Raw genomic sequence first — 22,768 nt, 5'->3', positions numbered from 1 at the left:
TTTTGATATTTCTGAGATTTTTGAGATTTCTGAGTTTTCTGAGATTTTTTAATTTCTTAGATTTCTGAAATTTCTGAGGCTTTTGAAAACTCTGAGATTTTTGAAAATTCAAAGATTTCTGAGATTTTTGTGATTTCTGAGATTTTTGAGATTTCTGAGTTTTTTAAATCTGAGATTTCTGACATTTCTGAGAATTTTGAAAATTCTAAGATTTTTGAAAATTCTGAGATTTTTGAGATTTCTGCGATTTTGGAGATTTTAAAAAATCCTGAGATTTCTGAAATTTCTTTGAATTCTGTGATTTTTGAAAATTCTTAGATTTCTGAGACTTCTGAGATTTTTGTGATTTCTGTGATTTGTGAAATTTTTGAAAATTCTAAAATTTCTGAGATTTTCTAAATTTCTGAAAATTTTGAGATTATTGAAATATCAAAGATTTCTTAGATTTCTGATATTTCCGAAATTTTTGAGATTTTTAAGATTGCTGAGATTTTTAAATTTCTGAGATTTTTGAAATTTCTGAGACTTTTGAAAATTCTAAGCTTTTTGAAAATTCTAAAATTTTTTAAAATTTTGAGATTTTTGAAATTTCAAAGATTTCTGAGATTTCTGAGATTAATGAGATTTTTAAGATTTCGGCGTTTTCCGAGATTTTTGAAAATTCCGAAAATTCTGAAATTTCTAAAAATTCTGATATTTTTGAAAATCAAAGATTTTTGAGAATTCTGAGATTTTTGAAATTTCAAAGGTTTCTTAGATTTATGGGAATTTTTAAGATTTCTGCATTTTCTGAGACTTTTGAAAATTCTGAGATTTCAGAAAATTCTGAGAATTCTGAGAACCCGGATATTTTTGAGATATCTGAGATTTCTGAGAATCCTGCGATTTTTGTAAATTCTTAGATTACTGAGATTCCTCAAAATTCTGAGATTTTTGAAAATTCTTAGATTTCTGAGATTTACGAAATTTATGAGTTTTCTGAGATTTCTAAGAATTTGCGATTTTTTTACACCCTGAGATTTCTAGAATTTAAAGATTTTTTTTTAATTTTGAGATTTCTGAGATTTCTGAGATTTTTGAAAATTCTGAGATATCTGAAATTTTTGAGATTTTTGAAATTTTTGAGTAATCTGAAATTTTTGAAATTTTTGAGATTTCTGAAATTTCTGAGATTTTTTTAATTTTTCAGATTTTCAAAATTTCTGAAAATTCTGAGATTATTGAAATTTCAAAGCTTTCTAGGATTTCTGAGATTTCTGAGATTTCTGAGATTTTTAATTTTCTGAGATTTCTGAAATTTCTGAGATTGATGACATTTCTGAGATTTTTAAATTTTTGAGACTTCTGAAATTTCTGAGAGTTTTGAAAATTCTAAGATTGTGTAAAAAAAATTCTGTTATTTCTGAAATTTCTGAGATTTATGAAAATTCTAAGATTTTTGAAAATTTCTGAGATTTTTATATTTTTTTAGATTTTCAAAATTTCTGAAAATTCTGAGATAAATGAATTATGAAGATTTCTGAGAATTCTGAGGTTTCTGAGATATCTGAGATTTTTTAGATTTTTGAGATTTCTGAGATTTCTGAAATTTCTGATATTTTTGAAAATTCAGAGATTTTGGAAATTTCTAAGATTTCTGAGATTTATGAGATTTTTAAGATTATTGCGATTTCTGAGATTTCAGAAATTTTTGAAAATTCTGAGATTTTAGAAAATTCTGAGAATTCTGAGAATCCGGATATTTTTGAGATTTCTGATAATCCTAAGATTTTTGAAAATTCTTAGATCTCTAAGATTTCTCATTATTCCGAGATTTTTGAAAATTCTTAGAATTCTAAGAATTCTTATTTATTTATTAATTTATTTATTTATTTACAATTGAATATGACGGTCCAGTGCCGTATTGTCAACACCACTTGTGTTGAAAAAAAAAAAAACAATTATATTGATAAGGCATTTCCTCCTTATTCTTTGCCTTATCCCGGGCATACTCGGTTGTGGATGGTTGTGGTGATGGTGATGATGATGATGATGATGATGATGATGATGATGATGATGATGATGATGATGATGATGATGATGATGAAAATGATTATTATTATTATTTTTATTTATTTACCCCACAACCTCAACTTCCCTTCCCTCCTCTTACCTATTTTAAGTCACATTAGCATAAGTAAGAGGATTCCTATCCTACGTTTGTTTGCAAACTGCATCATCCACATTGTTGGAAACAACAATGCTGTGATTGATGAAAATATCCTTAAGTGTTCTTTGTAAAACCTGAACGTCGTCCCTACATGTACCCCACTATTCTTTCGTTAGCTATTTTTAAGTTGTTTTAAATAAACAATGTTTGAAAAAAAAAAAACGTGTTGTCTGCCTATAGGCTACACTGCACTCTTACACTCTACTTAAAATTATTTAACTCTAAACTTAGAGAAATGGGGAGGGAGTTGAGTGCTAAAGGAAAGACCGCATACTGGAGTGAAAGGATGGAAGGGAGAGATGGAAATCGAACACAAGAGACGAGGAGTTAAACGAACGCAGTGCCCTCAAAAAAGGATCGTTGCGACCGGCAGACGTACGGCGCCTAGGGATAATCAAAGGGGGACGAATACGAAGGGAACAGTTAGGGACATAGAACGGGATGGAACCAAGCAGAGAAGGAGCATCTATACAGTTCAACAAGAGGGAAGCGACAAAATGTGTTTGGGAACGTAATCGACGGTCTTCGAGAGAGTCAAGACTCAGCAACTGACACCTTGACTCGTAACCGGGCAGGGTGGAGGTGGATCTTCCAAGGAATTTGCGAACCGCAAACCTGGTAAAAGACCTCTGCACCCGCTCGATTCGATCCATATGGATCCGAGCCGTTGGTGACCAGATTACTGAGCAATACTCCAGCAATGACCTGACCAGTGAACAGTACAGCGTTTTCAAACACAGAAGATTAGAGAAGTCACGAGCAATACGCTTCAGGATACCCAGTGTTTTCTAGGTTCTAGCAACCATAGAGTCGATGTGGGACGTTAGCGTAAGGCCACTATCGACTTGAGGCACAACATCAAGATGAGTCGACACGAACGACGTTAAACACATGAGGTTGGAGGAAGTGGAACGTTTAGGAACAAACCCGTGCTGTTGAGGGAATACCAGACTACGTGAAACGTTAAGGATACAGGCATGCAAGACATACTCAAATACCTTGGCAAATGCACATAAAAGTGAGATACCGCGATAGTTCGAGACAATGGAGGGATTTCCCTTCTTAAGTATAGGAACAAGCCAAGCTTGTTTCCAGACCGAAGGAAAAACGGACGAACACATAGATAAACGGAATAACTGTAGTAACAGAGGGGCGAAAACAGTACTACATTTTTTCACAATTACAGCAGAAATACCGTCAGGACCAGGAGAAAAGGATGATTTGAGTTTGTTAATGGCGAGGGGTATTGCATCGATCGTAATAAGAGAGGAAGGAATAGTGTTTGAAGGCTCTGAAATATGTGATCTAACTGAAGTAATTAGAGGCTGACTATTCACAGGAGCAGAGAAATTGGAGGATAAATGGTCAGCAAAAACGGGCGCAGATATCAGAGCTATTGTCAACCGACACATCTCCGAGCGACATAACAGTGGGAATGGAGGCGATTTTGCGCTGACTCTTGACGAAAGCCCAGAAGGAATGAGGACGGGAATGAAGACGGTTTTGGAGTATGTGGAGGTAACGGGAATATCGTGCCCGATTGTATATGCGATAAGCATAAGCTGCGTATTTAAATGTCACGTGGTGATGCTGTGACGGATGTCTACGCAGACGCTGTAGTGCTCGAGATCTGTCTCTGCGGAGGGAACGAAGGGTCGAATCGGACCAGGGGGGGGATTGAGGGGGGAATGATGGAGGGAAACATAACGGTAACGCCGCACTTATAATTTCGTAAAAATGGTCAGTTGCCTCATTCACCGACCGAGAAGAGTCCAAAAAAGACCAATCGGAAGCGCCCAACATACGGGCCAATTTCGCGGTATCCAACTTACGAAAGTTAAACCCTCGCATCATGCTATGGATAGGGGAGGGGAGGGAATCACTAGCACTAACAGATAAATTAAACTCTAGAGCTGGGTGGTAATTGTCTAACCTAAGTGAAGGTATGGCAGCACTTGATACTCTCGAGGCAGTGAACAGAGCCGACTCATTAATGAAAACTAAATCTAACTGTCTGTTCATTGAGTTTTTTACGTTAGAAATTTGTTTAAGATTACATTCATGTACTCCACCACAAAAATAAGCATGAGAGGGTGACGTGGGGAATGGGACGAAAAATCCATCGGCGGATGACCAGGAAATATGTGGTTGATTTTTTTTTTTATTCATAAGGGACGGCCAGGCCGTATTGCTTATGTGGTTGATTGAAGTCCCCACAAAGGAATAATACGTCGTGCGGCTTCATACGCCGTTGTACATCCGCGATCGAGTTGAACAGCGAATCTAACACTGCTGTGTTTCTGCTTGATTCGGGAGGGATGTAATATACTCCGATGAAGACACGGATTCCCTTACAGAGCACATTTATCCACAGGATTTCTAAGGAGGGATAGCACACAGGAACTTGCGATGTTGTGAGATTCGATAAGCAGGCAATAAGAACTCCACCACCGCGGGTGGCACTGCTATTATTAGATGTACGATCGCATCGGTAAACGATGAGGTTGTCATCGGAAAAGAGTGACGAGGGTATCGAATCATCCAACCAAGTCCCGGTGATAACAATGACGTCATAATATATATCCGTGAGTGCGAGGCGAAGATCAGTAAGCTTAGTTCTAATACCTCGCGTATTTTGGTAGTAGAGATTTAGCTTATGATTGGTGTTGGGAGAGTGGGAACCGGTGTGGACGATTGTTATTGCTGCGCTTGAAATGGTGGTGGTGAAGACGGACCCGCGGTATTGAGTGTTGTGGGAGCCAATGTAGATGTGCGTGCCGGCGATAAGCTAGCATTAGTATCTTGCAGATCCGTCCGTTGATGAGTGCTGGAGATGGAGTGCGGGTGGTGAAACTCGATTGCGGAACGTGCTACGTTGTTTACGGTTCGTCTATCAACGAACTCCTTATAGGCTGTTCGGATAGGCCAGGTGGACTGTGACAAGGCTCGATCCTGGAGCGCGAGCGACAAACCGACCTTAAATGACGAAAAGGTCAGCGTGCTGGGATCTCGACTAGCTGGCACTAACTTTCTAACAATGACATCATCAGTGCTGAGTTGCTGCTTAACGGACGCCAGTACTTCTTCGACAGTGGCCATCGGTCGGCAGCGCGACAGATACAGCCAAAATCTAGGCGTTTCGGGAGGCAGCAATAATGCGGCATGAGATGGAGCTATTATCGGGGCTGTGCCGGTAAGTAGTGGATGAGTCTGTACATCTGACGGGGGAGAGCGATCAATCAGGCGACGCTTTGCAGGATTAGCCGGTTCGGTTAAAGGTGTAAGTGTGCATTCAGGAGTGTGCGTTTCGGTTGCGGCAATGCGGTTCGAGGATGAAGTGGTGGGCTGGGGTCGGACACTAGTTTGATGTGTCAGTGAAGAGAGCAACGAACGTTTCGTCTTCTCCAAGGCAGATAACATGCGGGACTCAAACTCAGCCGTTAGTTGAGATTTGAGATCGTTGAGTGCGTCGTTCAGCTCAGCAATCACAACTGATTGACCGCTGCTGCGTAGCTTACAGCATCCGGGGCATAGCCATAGAAACAGGGTGCCTCCCTTGGTAAGTTCCTTAAACACTGCGTTACTTACACCAATACACGAACGATGCATCCAGCCTTTGCAGAAACCATCACACTTGTAGGAGGGATCCTCGGGTGCTGATACACGGGAACATGACACGCATACTTCTGCCATCAGGAAGTGTGAGATCAACGACCGACGATCACAAGGCGTCAAGCAAACTTCTATCCGGAACAAACTCGTGAAGCACAAAAACACAAGATCAGTGGCAGTTTTATGCTGATAACAATCAATCCGCAATCCAACGCAGAGAAACAACTGCCCACTTGCAGTATTCAGTGCAGTACGCGAAATTGTGTGAAATAACGTGAATCGGTTAATTTAATCCGTTATATCGAGGAGCGGTGCAAAGTACGTGTTGTCAGTGCGAAACGGTGTATGTGATGATGATGAACATGTATTCGTGGATGATGGTCCGGTTCTATTGCTGTGGCTATTGTAATGATGGTGGTTGGTTGCATCCAAATTCCGGCTATTGTGGTGTTGTGGCCGTTCTATTGTTGTCCTTTGTGGATTCGTCTGGACTGCAACAAACAAACAAATATTGTTAAGACAGCACATTTATTTGTCCTCGTACAGTGTTATCCAGTGCATTCCAGCAATGACATTCCAAGCTCGCTCTAGTCAACGTCCAGTCGAAGGAAGATCGACAAGCTCTATCCCGCAGCAGCGAAAGCCCGCCAAACACCCCGAACCCGACGCCAACGTTGTCAAACTCAATGTGCCAAAACTGGACTGGAGTGGAGAACACTGCACTTTCAACAACGCCTGCCTCCCTTTTACGGCAGTGTTGGAATCACCTTCGAGTGCTGTTGCCCAGTCATCGGATCACCCGTGGCACTACAAAAAATACACTTAAAACATAGACAACACAACATTTAACAAAAAAGGAATTGGGGAATACGAATAAGGATTGGAAGGATACTAGGGATGTGGAATCATAGGACAAGACCGTTGTCTCTGGCGAATCGGTGAATGATCCTCATGTAGGGAAGGTCACTGGTAGCCAACACTTCTCTTATTTCTGTACCCGTTCGTCTGCCAATATTCTCGACTGCGCTCAACAAGGAGGGTCTTGCGGTTTCAAATTCCACGCAGGACCACAGAAGGTGATCCACATCGTGGAATCCGTCACCGCAGCCACACACTTTTGTCTGAGCCAGAGTTATACGCTGTAGATGAGCATTCAACGCAAAATGATTCGACATCATCTTTCAAATTTCTGAGATTTCCGAAATTTCTGAGATTTTTGAAAATTTTAAGATTTTTGAAAATTTCTGAGATTTTTAAAATTTTTGAGTTTTTCAAAATTTCTGAAAACTCTGAGATTTATGAAATTTCATAGATTTCTGAAATTCCTAGATTTCTGAGATCTCTGAGATTTTTGAGATTTTGGAGATTTTTGAGATTTTTGAGATTTCTGATTTTTCAAAATTCTTAGATTTTTGAAATTTCAAAGATTTGTGAAATTTCTGAGATTTCTGAGATTTTTGAAAATTCTAAGCTTTTTGAAAATTCTGAGATTTTTTAAAATTTTTAAAGATTTCTGAGATTTCTGAGATTTATTTAAATTCTGAGATTTTTGAAAATTCTTGAATTTCGGAGAATTCCGAGATTTCTGAGATTTCTATGAATTCTGCGATTTTCTAAAATTCTGAAATTTCTAGAATTTTAAGATTTTTTAAAATTCTGAGATTTCTGAGATTTCTGAGAGTTATGAGATTACTGCGAATTCTGAGATTTTTGAAAATCCTGGAATTTCAGAAAATTCCGAGATTTCTGAGAATCCGGATATTTTTGAGATTTCTGAGATATCTGAGATTGCTAAAAATTAAAATATTTTTGAAATTACAAAGAAAAATGAGTTTTCTGAAATTTCTGACATTTATGAAATGTCTGAGATTTTTAAAACTTCTGAGATTTTTGAAAATTTTACAATTCTTGAATGTTCTGGGCTGTTTAAATTTCAACGAATTCTGAGACTTCTGAGATTTCTGAGATTTTTAGGATTTTTGATGTTTCTGAGATTTTTGATATTTCTGAGATTTCTGAGATATCTGAGAATTCTAAGAATATTGAGAAATCTGAGATTTCTGAGATTTCTGAGATTCCTGAGATTTTTGAGTTTTCGTGAATTCTTAGATTTTTGAAAATTCTGAGAATTCTGAAAATTCTGAGATTTTTGAAATTTCAAAGATTTCTGAAATTTTTGAAATTTCTGAGATTTCTGAGATTTTTTAAAATTCTAAGATTTTTGAAAATTCTGAAATTTTTGAAATTTCTGAGATTTTTAAAATTTCTGAGATTTTCAAAATTTCTGAAAATTCTGAGATTATTGAAATTTCAAAGATTTCCGAGATTTCTGAGATTTTTGAGATTTTTAAATATCTGAGATTTCTGAAATTTCGGAGATTTTTGAAAATTCTAAGCTTTTTGAAAATTCTGTGATTCTTGGAATTTCTGAGATTTTTATTTTTTGAGATTTTTGAAACTTCTGAATTTTTTTTAAATTTTATGATTTTTGAAAATTATGAGATTTTTGAAATCTCAAAGATTTCTGAGATTAATGAGATTTTCGAAATTTCTGAGATTTCTTAGATTTTTGAAATTTCTGAGATTTTTTCTCAGAAATTTCCTCAGAACGATTTTTTAAATATCTGAGATTTCTGAGATTTTTAAGATTTCTGATATATCTGAGATTTTTGAGATTTCTTATATTTCCGAGATTTCTGAGATTTCTGGAATTTATGAGATCTCTGAAAATTCTGAGACTTCTGAAATATCTGAGATTTCTGAGATTTCTGAGATTCCTGAGATTTTTGAGATTTCTTAGATTTCTGAGATTTTTGAAAATTCTGAGATTTTTCAAATTCTTAGATTTCCGAAAATTCTTAGATTTTTGAAAACTCTGAGAATTTTAAAATTTCTGAGATTTCTGAGATTTTTAAATTTCTGATATTTCTGAAATTTCTGATATTTTTGAAAATTCTAAGATTTTTGAAAATTATGAGAATTTTGAAATCGCAAAGATTTCGGAGATTTATGAGATTTTTTAGATTTCTGAGATTTCTTAGATTTTTGAGTCTGCCTCCAGCTTCCGTAGTGAGAGGACGTATTCCGCTCGGAAGCGTCATTGTCTATTTCGCATACGGCAGATAGTGGCTATTGTTCTCGAGTGCGAATGCGTAGTCAACGCGATTACCCGTAACGCACCTATCGGTGTCTCCGTCTTACTCCGATATTCGTGCGGAGAGTGTACCGGTACTTCTATCGATCGAGTGGCGATCGACGTGTGTTCTTGTGTTGTGAGTGTGTGTATCGTTGCTGCTGATCGTAGCGGTAAGCAAGCGTATCAACGCAACGCTATCGCTTTGATCGGCGCTTGTGCTACAAGTTAGTGTGTGTGTCGGTGTGTGTTTATTTGTGCATCGTGTGATACGATAAGTGTTACCCCTTTTTTTATCCGCTCCGTTGTCTCCGGCCCTACCATGGCGGTAGAGCAGGATGTCTATGATTCGGCTCGGGAGAATGATTCTTCCAGGGAGGTAAAACGAAAGCCTGGGCGCCCTAAGGCTGCGCCAGTGGCAAAAAAAAAAAATAGCGATCGACGAAAGGCCTTCGACATCAAAGGCCGCATGTAGTAGTGCCACTTTGGCAAAGAATACCCAGATGGCAAAAAGTGCCCCGCTGGCAAAGAGTGCCCCGCTGGTAGCATCCAACGAGCCGCTATCGGAACACCGAGCGCGTGCTTACCCGCCGTCGTGGGAGGGTAAGCCGGTTGTCTATTTTATGCCACGAACAAAACAGCTCGATGTGAGGACGATCGCGGCATCGCTGTTTAAGAAGTACCCGGGCGTTGCCTATGTGTTTCGGATGCGTCCACATAAGATCAGGGTTACCGCAAAGGACCGGGCTCAAGCCAACGTCATTGCGGCTGATCCAGAGTTTACGGAGCACTACCGGGTTTATATCCCCGGTAGTCTGGTTGAAGTGTCCGGCGTGATCCAGGACTTCGAATATCCTGAAGAGGATATTGTTAAATATGGCGTGGGCGCTTTTCAAGCCCCAGGTACGCCAAAAGCAAAAGTGCTCGAGGCAAAAAAGCTTTTTAAGCTTGACGCCTCAGCGAAGCTCAATAATGAGGGGAAAAATATGTCCCGACCTCCTCAATCAGGATCACGTTTGAAGGTACGGTTCTTCCGCAGGCCCTCATTATTGAAGGTCTCCGGATACCGATCGACCGGCCATACGTGCCAAGGGTGGCCACCTGTTCGAAGTGCAGTCGGATTGGACATGCCGATCCGTTTTGCACTCGCAAAATATGCTGCGGAAAATGCAGAGGGGCGCATGCCACCGAGGAGTGCAAAGCCCCTTCTCAAAAATGCTCGCATTGTCGGGAGGACTGGCATGAGGTAGCCTTGTGCCCGGTGTACCGAAAATTGCAAAGGGAACAGACAAAAACGGTAGCTGAGAGGGCACGTGGCTCTTTTAGCGACGCCCTTAAAGGTGCGAACGCGTCGAACCCTTTTGCAGTTTTGGATACAGCTGCAAATGGCGAGTCCAACCCGACTGCACCCGAACAGATGCCTCTGAGATCAGCTAAGGCCACGAGAGTATCTTATAAAAAGATACAACGGAAGTTGCTAAAAAAAAAGTAAACCTTTGGCACAACAGCGTCTTGCTAAAACAACATCCTCAGTCCCAACTCGAGACGCTGATCCTTCTGCTCCCGCTCCTCAATCTGCCAGGAAGGAGCCCAAGAAGAAGCGATCCCCCCGGACCGAAGCCCCTCTGGAAAGCTTGGCTTTTCCAATCGGGGGTTCTCCGAAAACCCCTACTCCGTCTTCTCATGACCCTGAACCTCCCGCAGCACCTGCACATGATCGCTACTTGGGCCCTTCCTTTCCTGAAGGGGATGATCAAACAGTGGCTGGCCCAATGGCCATGCTTAAGCATGATGGTCCGATTGGACGATTAATTCCTCCAAGGGCTACCATCTTACAGTGGAACTGTAGGAGTTTGCTTGGCAAGCTAGACTCCTTTAAAGCATTAGTGGGCGAGCACAACTGCGATGTGTTCGCCCTCTGTGAAACTTGACTATCGGGAGACATTAATCTTACCTTCCCTGGATATAATATAATCCGTGAAGATCGCATTACAAGGGGTGGGGGAGTACTAATTGGTGTTCGAAAGAGTCACGCTTTCAACAGAATACCTACCCCTAGGCAAGAAATGATCGAAACTGTCGCAGTCAAGGCAAAAATTAGCGATCTTCACGTGACAATTGCATCTATTTATATCCCCCCGATAGCCAACAATGAAAAAGAAAAAATTGAAAAGATCAAAGAGGATCTTGGAAATTTAGCAGCGGTCTTGCCTGGACCACTTTTGATCCTGGGAGATTTCAACTCCCATGGAATCGACTGGGGTTGCGATAAGGATGACATTCGCGCTCCAATTATCCGAGACATCTGCGACAGATTTGGGCTTTCAATCCTCAACTCAGGAGAGGCAACTAGGATGCACACACCGAAGAGTAGGGCGAGTGCACTGGACCTGTCTCTATGTCCATCAGCGATGGCCCTGGATTTTAGTTGGAAGGTGATCCAGGACCCTATCGGCAGTGATCACTTGCCGATAGAAATTTCCTACATCAAGGGAGGATGTCCAGGAGGTGGAATCCCCGTTAAATGTGACTTAACGAGGAACATCGACTGGACAAGATACGGTGAATTAGTAGCCGCTTCGCTTTCTCTTGACTTGGAAGATTTGTCTCCAGTTCAGGAGTACGAAAAACTTGTTTCAATTATAAACAAGTGCGCTCTTGAGGCCCAAACAAGGCGTTCCCACCAAGCAAGGACATTCAAAAAACCCCCCACTCCTTGGTGGGACAAGGATTGCCAAGCGGCTTTTAATAAGAAGCGGGAGGCGTTTAAAGCATTCCGGGACACGGGCTCAAGGTCTTTATATGAAAAATATAAAGGACTGGAGAGATCGTGTAAAAACCTGTTGAAGGCGAAGAAAAAGGGTTATTGGCGTAGATACGTCAATAACCTAGACCCTTCCCCATCACTTAATTCGCTTTGGAGGATGGCTAGAAGGATGCGAAACAGCAACAACATCAACGAGAGCGAAAGCTTTTCTGGCGAGTGGCTAAATGAATTTGCCCACAAGCTTTGCCCTGATTTCGTTCCTGCGCAGAACTTACATCAAAATGCGCCTGGCAGTGACCCTATCATGGACTCACCGTTCACTATGGTTGAGCTATCGCTTACTCTCCTTTCAAGCAAAAATTCTTCCCCAGGCCTGGATCAGATCAACAGCAAACTGCTGCAAAATCTTCCCGACATGGGCAAGAAACGTCTGTAAAGAATCTTCAACGATATGTTGGAGTTCAACAGCGTCCCGCAAGAATGGAGGGAAGTGAAAGTTGTCACTATTTTGAAGCCTGGCAAACCGCCATCAAGACACGATTCATATCGGCCGATATCATTACTTTCGTGTCTGAGAAAACTCCTTGAAAGGATGATTCTTTTACGGTTAGAAGAATGGTTGGAAAAAAACAACCTTCTATCAGATACCCAGTTTGGTTTTCGTAAAGCCAGGGGTACTAATGACTGTTTAGCGCTTTTGGTGACTGAAATAGAGCTTGCCCGTGCACGCAAGCAGAACATGGGGTCTATCTTCCTAGACATACAGGGGGCATTTGACTCAGTTTCTCCATACAAACTGAGTCAAAAGTTAGAAAATGCGGGCCTGGGACCAAAGTTGAATAACTTATTATTCAACCTTTTGTCGGAAAAAGCTATGAATTTCAACAATGGTCACGTGCAGTTAAAACGGACCAGTTTCCATGGACTAGCACAAGGGTCCTGCTTGAGCCCACTGTTATATAACTTTTATGTTAGTGAGATAGACTCTTGTCTAGCGCCAAACTGCAGTCTTAGACAATTGGCAGACGACGGCGTTATATCTGTTGCAAGCAGAGACGCCGACGAAATACAACTGGCTTTACAAACCACTCTGGACAATCTTTCCGAGTGGTCTGAAAACCTTGGTATCAAGTTCTCTGCAACGAAAACTGAGATGGTAGTCTTTTCTCCTTTTAGCGATACGGGAAAAAACAGGGAGAAAAGGCTATATGACCCGAAAATTGATGTCTTTCTGTATGGTGAAAAGATATCAATTACCGACAATTTTCGATACCTTGGTGTATGGTTCAATTCTAGGCTAAACTGGAGTACTCACTTCACCCGTCTGGTGCAAAAATGCAGTAAAAGAATCAACTTTCTAAGGACAGTCACAGGATTCTGGTGGGGCGCACATCCATCAGACGTCCTGAGACTGTATAAGACAACGGTGCTATCCGTATTGGAATATGGAAGCATATGCTTCCATTGGGCATCCAATACGTTGATACTCAAGCTTGAAAGGCTACAGTACCGCTGTCTTAGACTCGCACTAGGGAGCATGAAATCCACACACAACATGTCCCTAGAAGTGATGACCGGAGTGATGCCGCTCAAACTACGTTTTGAAATGCTGTCGCTTCGCCTTCTAGTCCGTTGTTCAGTATCAAATCCCTTGATAATAGAAAATTTTGAAGCGCTTCTAGAGACAGGTTCTAAGAGCAAAATCCTCAAGATCTACGAAGATTTTGTTGCCCTACAAGTGCATGCTAGCGCTCCACAGGCATTAAATCGTGCTGCCCTTCCTGAGAACTACAGTTCCATTTTAATAACAGATTCCTCATTGCACGAGGAAATTAAGACCATACCTAATGATCTTCGCCCGAGGGTAGTTCCGGGTATTTTCATGGATAAGTATGGTCATTTAGACCAAATAAGCCAGTACTACACTGATGGATCATCCTCTGAGGAGGGCACTGGCTTCGGTGTTTTTAGCGAGTTCACCGAAGCTTTTTTCAAATTGAGGCAGCCATGTAGTGTTTACACCGCAGAGCTAGCCGCAATATTTTACGCACTATCGATGATAGCAGCGAGACCTTCGGATCAGTACTTCATCTTCACTGATAGCCTTAGTGCTATTGAAGCTCTGAGATCTCCGAAGGCTGTTAAGAGTCAGGATTTCCTCACCATAAAAATCATTGAACTGCTTGGCTCAATGTTCGATAAGGCGTATAGGATCTCGCTAATTTGGGTCCCTTCTCATTGTGGAATTCCCGGCAATGAGAAGGCAGACTCACTGGCCAAAACAGGCGTCCAAGAAGGCGCTTTTTACGACCGACCTATCTTGGCCCAGGAGTTCCTTCGTTTCCCACAGCAACTTTTCCTGTCTCGCTGGCAGAGCATGTGGGAGGCGGATGAACTCGGGCGTTTTCTCTTCTCGATCTCTCCGCAAGTGTCCCTGCGGCCTTGGTTCGATGGGCTCTCTGTGGACCGGGCGTTCATACGGATGATGTCTCGACTGATGTCGAATCATTTTGCGTTGAATGCTCATCTACAGCGTATAACTCTGGCTCAAACAAAAGTATGTGGCTGCGGTGACGGATTCCACGATGTGGATCACCTTCTGTGGTCCTGCGTGGAATTTGAAACCGCAAGACCCTCCTTGTTGAGCGCAGTCGAGAATGTCGGCAGACGACCGGATACAGAAATCAGAGAAGTGTTGGCTACCAGGGACCTCCTCTACATGAGGATCATTTACCGATTCGCCAGAGACAACGGTCTTGTCCTATGATTCCACATCCCAAGTATCCTTCCAATCCTTATTCGTATTCCCCAATTCCTTTTTGTTAAATGTTGTGTTGTCTATGTTTTAAGTGTATTTTTTGTAGTGCCACGGGTGATCCGATGAATGGGCAATAGCACTCGAGGGTGATTCCAACACTGCCGTAAAAGGGAGGCAGGCGTTGTTCAAAGTGCAGTGTTCTCCACTCCAGTCCAGTTTTGGCACATTGAGTTTGACAATGTTGGCGTCGGGTTCGGGGTGTTCGGCGGGTTCAGTCTCGGGAGTAGTGAAGTCGCTTTCGCTGCTGCGGGATAGAGCTTGTCGATCATCCTTTGATTGGACGTTGACTAGATTGAGCTTGGAATGTCATTGCTGGAATGCACTGGAGAACACTGTACGAAGACAAATAAATGTGCTGTCTAAACAATATTTGTTTGTTTGTTGCAGTCCAGACCAATCCACAAAGGACAACAATAGAACGGCCACATCACCACTATAGCCGGAATTCGGATGTAACCAACCACCATCATCACAATAGACACAGCAATAGCCCCGGACCATCAAAACTCACAACAACCACCACTACATCATCATCATCATCATCATCATCATCATCATCATCAGCATCATCAACACCATCACCACAACCATCCACAACCGAGTATGCCCGGGATAAGGCAAATAATAGGGAGGAAATGCCTTATCAATATGATTGTAATTTTTTTTTTTCAACACAAGCGGTGTTGACAATACGGCATCGGACCGTCATAATCAATTGTAAATAAATAAAATAAATAAATAATTTCTCAGATTTTTTAATTTCTTAGATTTTAGAAATTTTTGAAAATTCTTAGATTTCTGAGATTTCTGAGATTTTTGAGAATTCACAGATTGTTTTAAATTCTGATATTTTTGAAATTTCTAAGATTTCTGAAATTTCTGAGATTTCCTAAATTTCTGAAAATTTTGAGATTTTTGAAATTTCAAAGATTTTAGAAATTTCTGATATTTCTGAGAGTTCTGAGAATTTTAAAAATTCTGAGTTTTTTGAAACTTCTAAGCTTCTTGAAAATTCTGAAATTTTTGAAAATTCTAAGCTTCTTGAAAATACTGAGATTTTAGAATTTCAACGATTTCTGAGATTTCTGAGATTTATGAGATTTTTGGAAATTATGAGTTTTCTGAGAATTCTGAGATTCTTTGAAATTCTGAGATTTTTAAATTTCAACGATTTCTGAGATTTCTGAGAATTTTGAGATTTTTAAAAATTCTGAGATTGTAGAAAATTCTTTTTTTGCTGAGATTTCTAAGATTTTTGAACATACTGAGGTTTCTGAAAATTCTGAGATTTTTGAAGTTCTTAGATTTTTGGGAATTCTGACATTATTGATATTTCTGAGATTTCTCAGATTCCTGAGATTTTTTAAAATTCTGAGATTGATGAAAATTTTTAGATTTCTGAGAATTCTGAGAATTTTGAAATTTCTGAGATTTCTGAGATTACTGGAAATTCTGAAAAATCAAAGAAATCTAAGAATTCAAAGATATCTGAGATTCTTGAGATTTCTGAGATTTAATTAATTTTCTAAGATTCTGAGAATTCTGAGATTTCTGAAATTTTTTAAATTCGGGAGATTTTTGAAAATTCTAAGATTTTCCAAATTTCTGAGATTTATAAAATTTCTGAGGTTTTCAAAATTCTGAGATTTTCAAAATTTCTGAAAATTCTGAGATTTTTGAAATTACTAAGAGTTCTGAGTTTTCTGAGATTTTTGAGATTTCTGAAATTTCTGCAATTTTTGAAAATTCTAGGATTTTTGAATTTTCTGAGATTTTGGAAAATTCTGAGATTTTTGAGAATTCTGACATTTTTTGATATTTCTGAGATTTCTGAGATTCCTGAGATTTTTAAAAATTCTGAGATTTTTAAAAATTCTTAGATTTCTGAGAATTTTGAGATTTTTGAAATTTCAAAGATTTATGAGATTTCTGAAGTTTCTGACTTTTCTGATATTTCTGAGATTTTTTTATTTTCTGGGATCTTTTAGATTTTTAAATTTCTGGGGTTCCTGAAATTTCTGATATTTTTGAAAATTTTGAGATTGTTGAATTTTCCAAAATTTCTATGATTTATGAGATTTATGAGATTTTTTAGATTTCTCAGATTTCTTCGATTTTTAAAAATTTCTGAGATTTCTGAAAAAAATTAGGCTTCTAGGAATTCTCAGATTTTTGAAATTTCTGAGACATCTGAGATTTCTGAGATTTTTAAAAATTCTGAGATTTTTGAAAATTCGAAGATTTTTGAAAATTGTAAAATTTTTAAAATAACAAAGATTTCTCAATTTTCTGAGGTTTCCAAACTTCCTGAAAATGCTGAGATTTTAGAAATTTCAAAGATTTATGAGATATCTGAGAGTTATGCGATTTTTGAGATTTTTTAGATTTCTAAGATTTCAGAGATTTTTGAAATTTATGATATTTCTTAAAATTCTTAAATTTCTTAGAAATCTGAGATTTTTTTAACTTCTGAGATTTCTAAAATTTCTGAGATTTTTTAAAATTCTAGGATTCTTTAAAATTCTGAGATTTTTAAATTTCAACGATTTTTGAGATTTCTGAGATTTATGAGATTTTTTAGATTTCTAAGATTTCTGAGATTTTTGGAAATTCTGAGTTTTCTGAGAATTCTGAGAATTCTGAGATATCTGAGATTTCTGAGATTTCTGAAAATTGAAAGATTTATTTTAAATTCTAAGATTTTTTAAATTTCTAAGTTTTCAGAAACTCATGAGATTTCCAAAATTTCTGAAAATTCTGAGAGTTTTGAAAAATTAAAATTTTATGAGATTTCTAAGATTTATAAGATTTTTTAGATTTCTGAGATATTTGAGATTTTTGAAATTTCTAAGATTTTTTAAAATTCTTAGATTTCTGAGAACTCTGAGAGTTTTAAAATTTCTAAGATTTCTGAGAATTCTGAGATTTTAAAAATTCTGAGGTTGCTGAAAATTCTTACGTTTCTGAGATTTCTGAGATTTTTGAAAATACTGAGGTTTCTGAAAATTCTGAGATTTTTGAAAATTCTAAGATTTTTGAGAATTCTGACATTTTTTGATATTTCTGAGATTTCTGAGATTCCTTAGATTTTTAAAAATTCTGAGATTTTTAAAAATTCTTAGATTTCTGAGAATTTTGAGAATTTAAAATTTCAAAGATTTATGAGATTTCTGAAATTTATGACGTTTCTGAAATTTCTGAGATTTTTTAAATTTCACAATTTCTCAGATTTTTTAATTTCTTAGATTTCAGAAATTTATGAAAACTCTTAGATTTCAGAGAATTCTGAGATTTTAGAAATTTCTGAGATTTCTAAGATTGCTGAGAATTTTTGAAAATTCTGAGTGTTTTGAAAATTCTAAGCTTCTTGAAAATTCTGAGATTGTTAAATTTCAACAATTTCTGAGATTTCTGAGAATTCTGAGATTTTTAAAAATTCTGAGATTGTAGAAAATTCTATTGTTTCTGAGATTTCTGGGATTTTTGAAAATACTGAGGTTTCTGAAAATTCTGAGATTTTTGAAGTTCTAAGATTTTTGGGAATTCTGACATAATTGATATTTCTGAGATTTCTGAGATTCCTGAGATTTTTTAAAATTCGGAGATTGATGAAAATTCTTGGATTTCTGAGAATTCTGAGATTTTTGAAATTTCTAAGATTTCTGAGATTTCTGAAATATCTGAAATTTCTGATATTTCTGATATTTCTGAGATTTTGCAAAATTCACAATTTCTGAGATATTTTAATTACTTAGATTTTTAAAATTTTTGAGATTTCTGAAAATTCTTAGATTTCTGAGAATTCTGAGATTTTATAAATTTATGAGATTTCTGAGATTTCTGAGAATTTTAAAAATTCTGAGTTTTTTGAAACTTCTAAGCTTCTTGAAAATTCTGAGTTTTTTGAAAATTCTAAGCTTCTTGAAAATTCTGAGATTTTAGAATTTCAACGATTTCTGAGATTTCTGAGAAATCTGAGATTTTTTAGATTTCTAAGATTCCTAAGATTTTTGGAATTTCTGAGTTTTCTGAGAATTCTGAGAATTCTGAGATATCTGAGATTCCTGAGATTTCTGAAAATTGAAAGATTTTTTTAAATTCTAAGATTTTTTAAATTTCTAAGATTTCTGAAACTTCTGAGATTTCCAAAATTTCTGAAAATTCTGAGATTTTTGAAAAATTAAAATTTTATGAGATTTCTGAGATATATGAGATTCCTTAGATTTTTAAAAATTCTGAGATTTTAAAAATTCTTAGATTTCTGACAATTTTGATATTTTTGAAATTTCAAAGATTTATGAGATTTCTGAAATTTATGACGTTTCTGAAATTTCTGAGATTTTTTAAATTTCACAATTTTTCAGATTTTTTAATTTCTTATATTTTAGAAATTTTTGAAAATTCTTAGATTTCTGAGAATTCTGAGATTTTATAAATTTCTGAGATTTCTGAGATTTCTGAGAATTTTTGAAAACTCTGAGTTTTTTGAAAATTCTAAGCTTCTTGAAAATTCTGAGATTTTTAAATTTCAACAATTTCTGAGATTTCTGAGATTTATGAGATTTTTTAGATATCAGAGATTCCTAAGATTTTTGGAATTTCTGAGTTTTCTGAGAATTCTGAGAATTCTGAGTTATCTGAGATTTCTGAGATTTCTGAAAATTGAAAGATTTTTTTCATTTCTAAGATTTTTTAAATTTCTAAGATTTCTGAAACTTCTGAGATTTCCAAAATTCCTGAAAATTCTGAAATTTTTGAAAAATTAAAATTTGATGAGATTTCTGAGATTTATGTGATTTTTTAGATTTCTGAGATTCCTGAGATTTTTATAAATTCTGAGATTTTGAAAATTCTTAGGTTTCTGAGAATTATGAGATTTTTGAAATTTCTGAGATTTCTGAGATTTCTGAGAATTTTAAAAATTCTGAGTTTTTTGAAACTTCTAAGCTTCTTGAAAATTATGAGATAGTAGAAAATTCTTTTTTTTCTGAGATTTTTGAAAATACTGAGGTTTCTGAAAATGCTGAGATTTTTGAAAATTCTAAGATTTTTGGGAACTCTGACATTATTGATATTTCTGAGATTTCTGAGATTCCTGAGATTTTTAAAATTCTGAGATTGATGAAGATTCTTAGATTTCAGAGAATTCTGAGATTTTTGAAATTTCTAAGATTTCTGAGATTTCCGAAATTTCTGAAATTTCTGATATTTCTGATATTGCTGAGATTTTTCAAATTTCACAATTTCTGAGATTTTTTAATAACTTAGATTTTTAAAATTTTTGAGATTTCTGAAAATTCTAAGATTTCTGAGAATTCTGAGATTTTTTGAAATTTCTGAGATTTCTGAGATTTTTAAAAATTCTGAGTGTTTTAAAAATTCTAAGATTCTTGAAAATTCTGAGATTTTTAAATTTCAACAATTTCTGAGATTTCTGAGATTTATGAGATTTTTTAGATATCAGAGATTCCTGAGATTTTTGGAAATTCTGAGTTTTCTGAGAATTTTGAGAATTCTGAGATATCTGAGATTTCTGAGATTTCTGAAAATTGAAAGATTTTTTTAAATTCTAAGATTTTTTAAATTTTCTAAGATTTCTGAAACTTCTGAGATTTCCAAAATTTCTGAAAATTCTGAGATTTTTGAAAAATTAAAATTTTGTGAGATTTCTGAGATTTATGAGATTTTTTAGATTTTTGAGATATTTGAGATTTTTGAAATTTCTGAAATTTCTGAGATTTCTGAGATTTTTAAAAATTCTGAGATTTCTGAGATTTCTGAGATTTCTGAGATTTTTGAGATTTCTGAAATTTCTTAGATTTCTAAGAATTCTGAAATTTTGGAAATTTCTGTTATTTCTGAGATTTTAAAGAATAATGAGATTTTTGAATATTCTAAGATTTGTGACATTTCTGGGATTTAGGATATTTATGAGATTTTTGAGATTTCTGAGACTTCCGAGATTTTTTAAATTACTAAGATTTCTGAAAACTCTAAGATTTCTTAGAATTCGAAGATTTGGTGATTGGTGATGGTGATGAAGATTTTTATGATTTCTGAGATTTTTGAGATTTTGGAAATTTCTTAGATTTCTAAGAATTCTGAGATTTTTTAAATTTCTGAAAATTCTGAGTTTTCTGGGATTTTTATTTATTCTGAAATTTTCTGAGAATTCTGAAAATTCTGAGATCTCTGAGATTTCTAAGATTTCTGAGATTTTTGAAAATTCGTAGATTCCTGAGATTTTTTAAAAATTCTGAGAATTCTGAGATTTGTGATATTTTTGAAAATTCTTAGATTTCTGAGAATTCTGAGAATTCTGAGATATTTGAGATTTCTGAGATTTTGAAAATGCTGAGGTATCTGAAATTATTGAGATTTTAAAAATTCCGAGGATTCTGCGAATTCTGAGATTTTTGAAAATTCTCAGATTTCTGAGAATTCTGAGATTTTTTAGATATCTAAGATTCCCGAGATTCTTGGAATTTCTGAGTTTTCTGAGAATTCTGAGATTTTTTTAATTTCTGAGATTTCTAAAATTTCCGAGATTAGTGAAAATTTTAAGATTCTTGAAAATTCTGCGATTTTAAAATTTCAACGATTTCTGAGATTTATGAGATTTATGAGATTTTTGAAAATCCTCAAATTTCTGAGAATTCTAAGATTTTTTGAAATTTCTGAGACATTTGAGATTTCTGAGATTTTTAAAAATTCTGAGATTTTTGAAAATTCTAAGATTTTTGAAAATTCTGAGATTTTTTGAAATTTCTGAGATTTCTAAAAATTCTGAGATTGTTGAAAATTCTGAGATTGTTGAAAATTCTTGGATTTCTGAGAATTCTGAGATTTTTGCCATTTTAAAGATTTCTGAGGATTCTGACATATTTGATATTTCTGAGATTTCTGAGATTCCTGAGATTTTTAACAATTGTAAGATTTCTGAAATTTCTATGATTTTTGAGATTTTTGAAAATTCTTAGATTTCTGAGAATTCTGCGATTTTTTGAAATTCCTGAGATTCCTGAGATTTCTGAGAATTCTGAGATTTTTAGATTTCTGAGATTCCTGAGATTTTTAAAAATTCTGAGATTTTGAAATTTTTTTGATTTCTGAGAATTTTGAGATTTTTGAAATTTTTGAGATTTCTGAGATTTCTGAGAAATCTTAAAATTCTGAGATTTTTTAAGTTTCTGAGATATCTGGAATTATTTTGATAACTGAAATTTCTGATATTTTTGAAAATTCTAAGATTTTTGAGAATCCTGAGATTTTTTGAAATTTCTGAGATTTCTAAAAATTCTGAGATTGTTGAAAATTCTGAGATTGTTGAAAATTCTTGGCTTTCTGAGATTTCTGAGATTTTTGCCATTTTAAAGATTTCTGAGATTTCTGACATATTTGATATTTCTGAGATTTTTGAGATTCCTGAGATTTTTAAAAATTGTAAGATTTCTGAAATTTCTATGATTTTTGAGATTTTTGAAAATTCTTAGATTTCTGAGATTTCTAAGATTTTTAAAGATTCTTAGATTTCAGAGAAATCTGAGAGTTTGGAAATTTCTGAGATTTCTGAGATTTTTAAAAATTCTGAGATTTTTGAAAATTCTTATGTTTCTGAGATTTCTGAGATTTTTGACAATACTGAGGTTTCTGAAAATTCTGAGATTTTTGAAAATTCTAAGATTTTTGAGAATTCTGACAAATTTTGATATTTCTGATATTTCTGAGATTTCTGAGATTCCTTAGATTTTTAATAATTCTGAGATTTTGAAAATACTTAGATTTCTGACAATTTTGAGATTTTTGAAATTTCAAAGATTTATGAGATTTCTGAAATTTATGACGTTTCTGAAATTTCTGAGATTTTTTAAATTTCACAATTTCTCAGATTTTTTAATTTCTTAGATTTTAGAAATTTTTGAAAATTCTTAGATTTCTGAGAATTCTGAGATTTTAGAAATTTCTGAGATTTCTGAGATTTCTGAGAATTTTTGAAAATTCTGAGTTTTTTGAAAATTCTAAGATTCTTTAAAATTCTGAGATTTTTAAATTTCAACGATTTCTGAGATTTCTGAGATTTATGAGATTTTTTAGATTTCTAAGATTCCTGAGATTTTTGGAATTTCTGAGTATTCTGAGAATTCTGAGATTTTTTTAATTTCTTAGATTTCTAAAATTTCTGAGATTTTTGAAAATTTTAAGATTCTTGAAAATTCTGAGATTTTAAAA

General features: G+C 35.8%; 1 protein-coding gene across 1 annotated transcript in view; it reads left to right on the top strand.

Moving 5' to 3' along the window:
• Positions 1 to 22,768, top strand: part of LOC126567089 (uncharacterized) — a 78,507-nt gene that overhangs the window by 7,790 nt on the left and 47,949 nt on the right. The window contains exon 2 of the mRNA XM_050223323.1: positions 9,977 to 10,401. Within this exon, the coding sequence (XP_050079280.1) occupies positions 9,977 to 10,401 (425 nt within the window). The remainder of the gene's footprint in view (positions 1 to 9,976; positions 10,402 to 22,768) is intronic.

Source organism: Anopheles maculipalpis, unplaced genomic scaffold (genome assembly GCF_943734695.1).
Source record: "Anopheles maculipalpis unplaced genomic scaffold, idAnoMacuDA_375_x PRTXT_6, whole genome shotgun sequence".
Classification (NCBI taxonomy): Eukaryota; Metazoa; Arthropoda; class Insecta; order Diptera; family Culicidae; genus Anopheles; species Anopheles maculipalpis.
The sequence above is the reverse complement of the archived record's forward strand: the minus strand, read 5'-3'. Positions and strand labels throughout refer to the sequence as shown.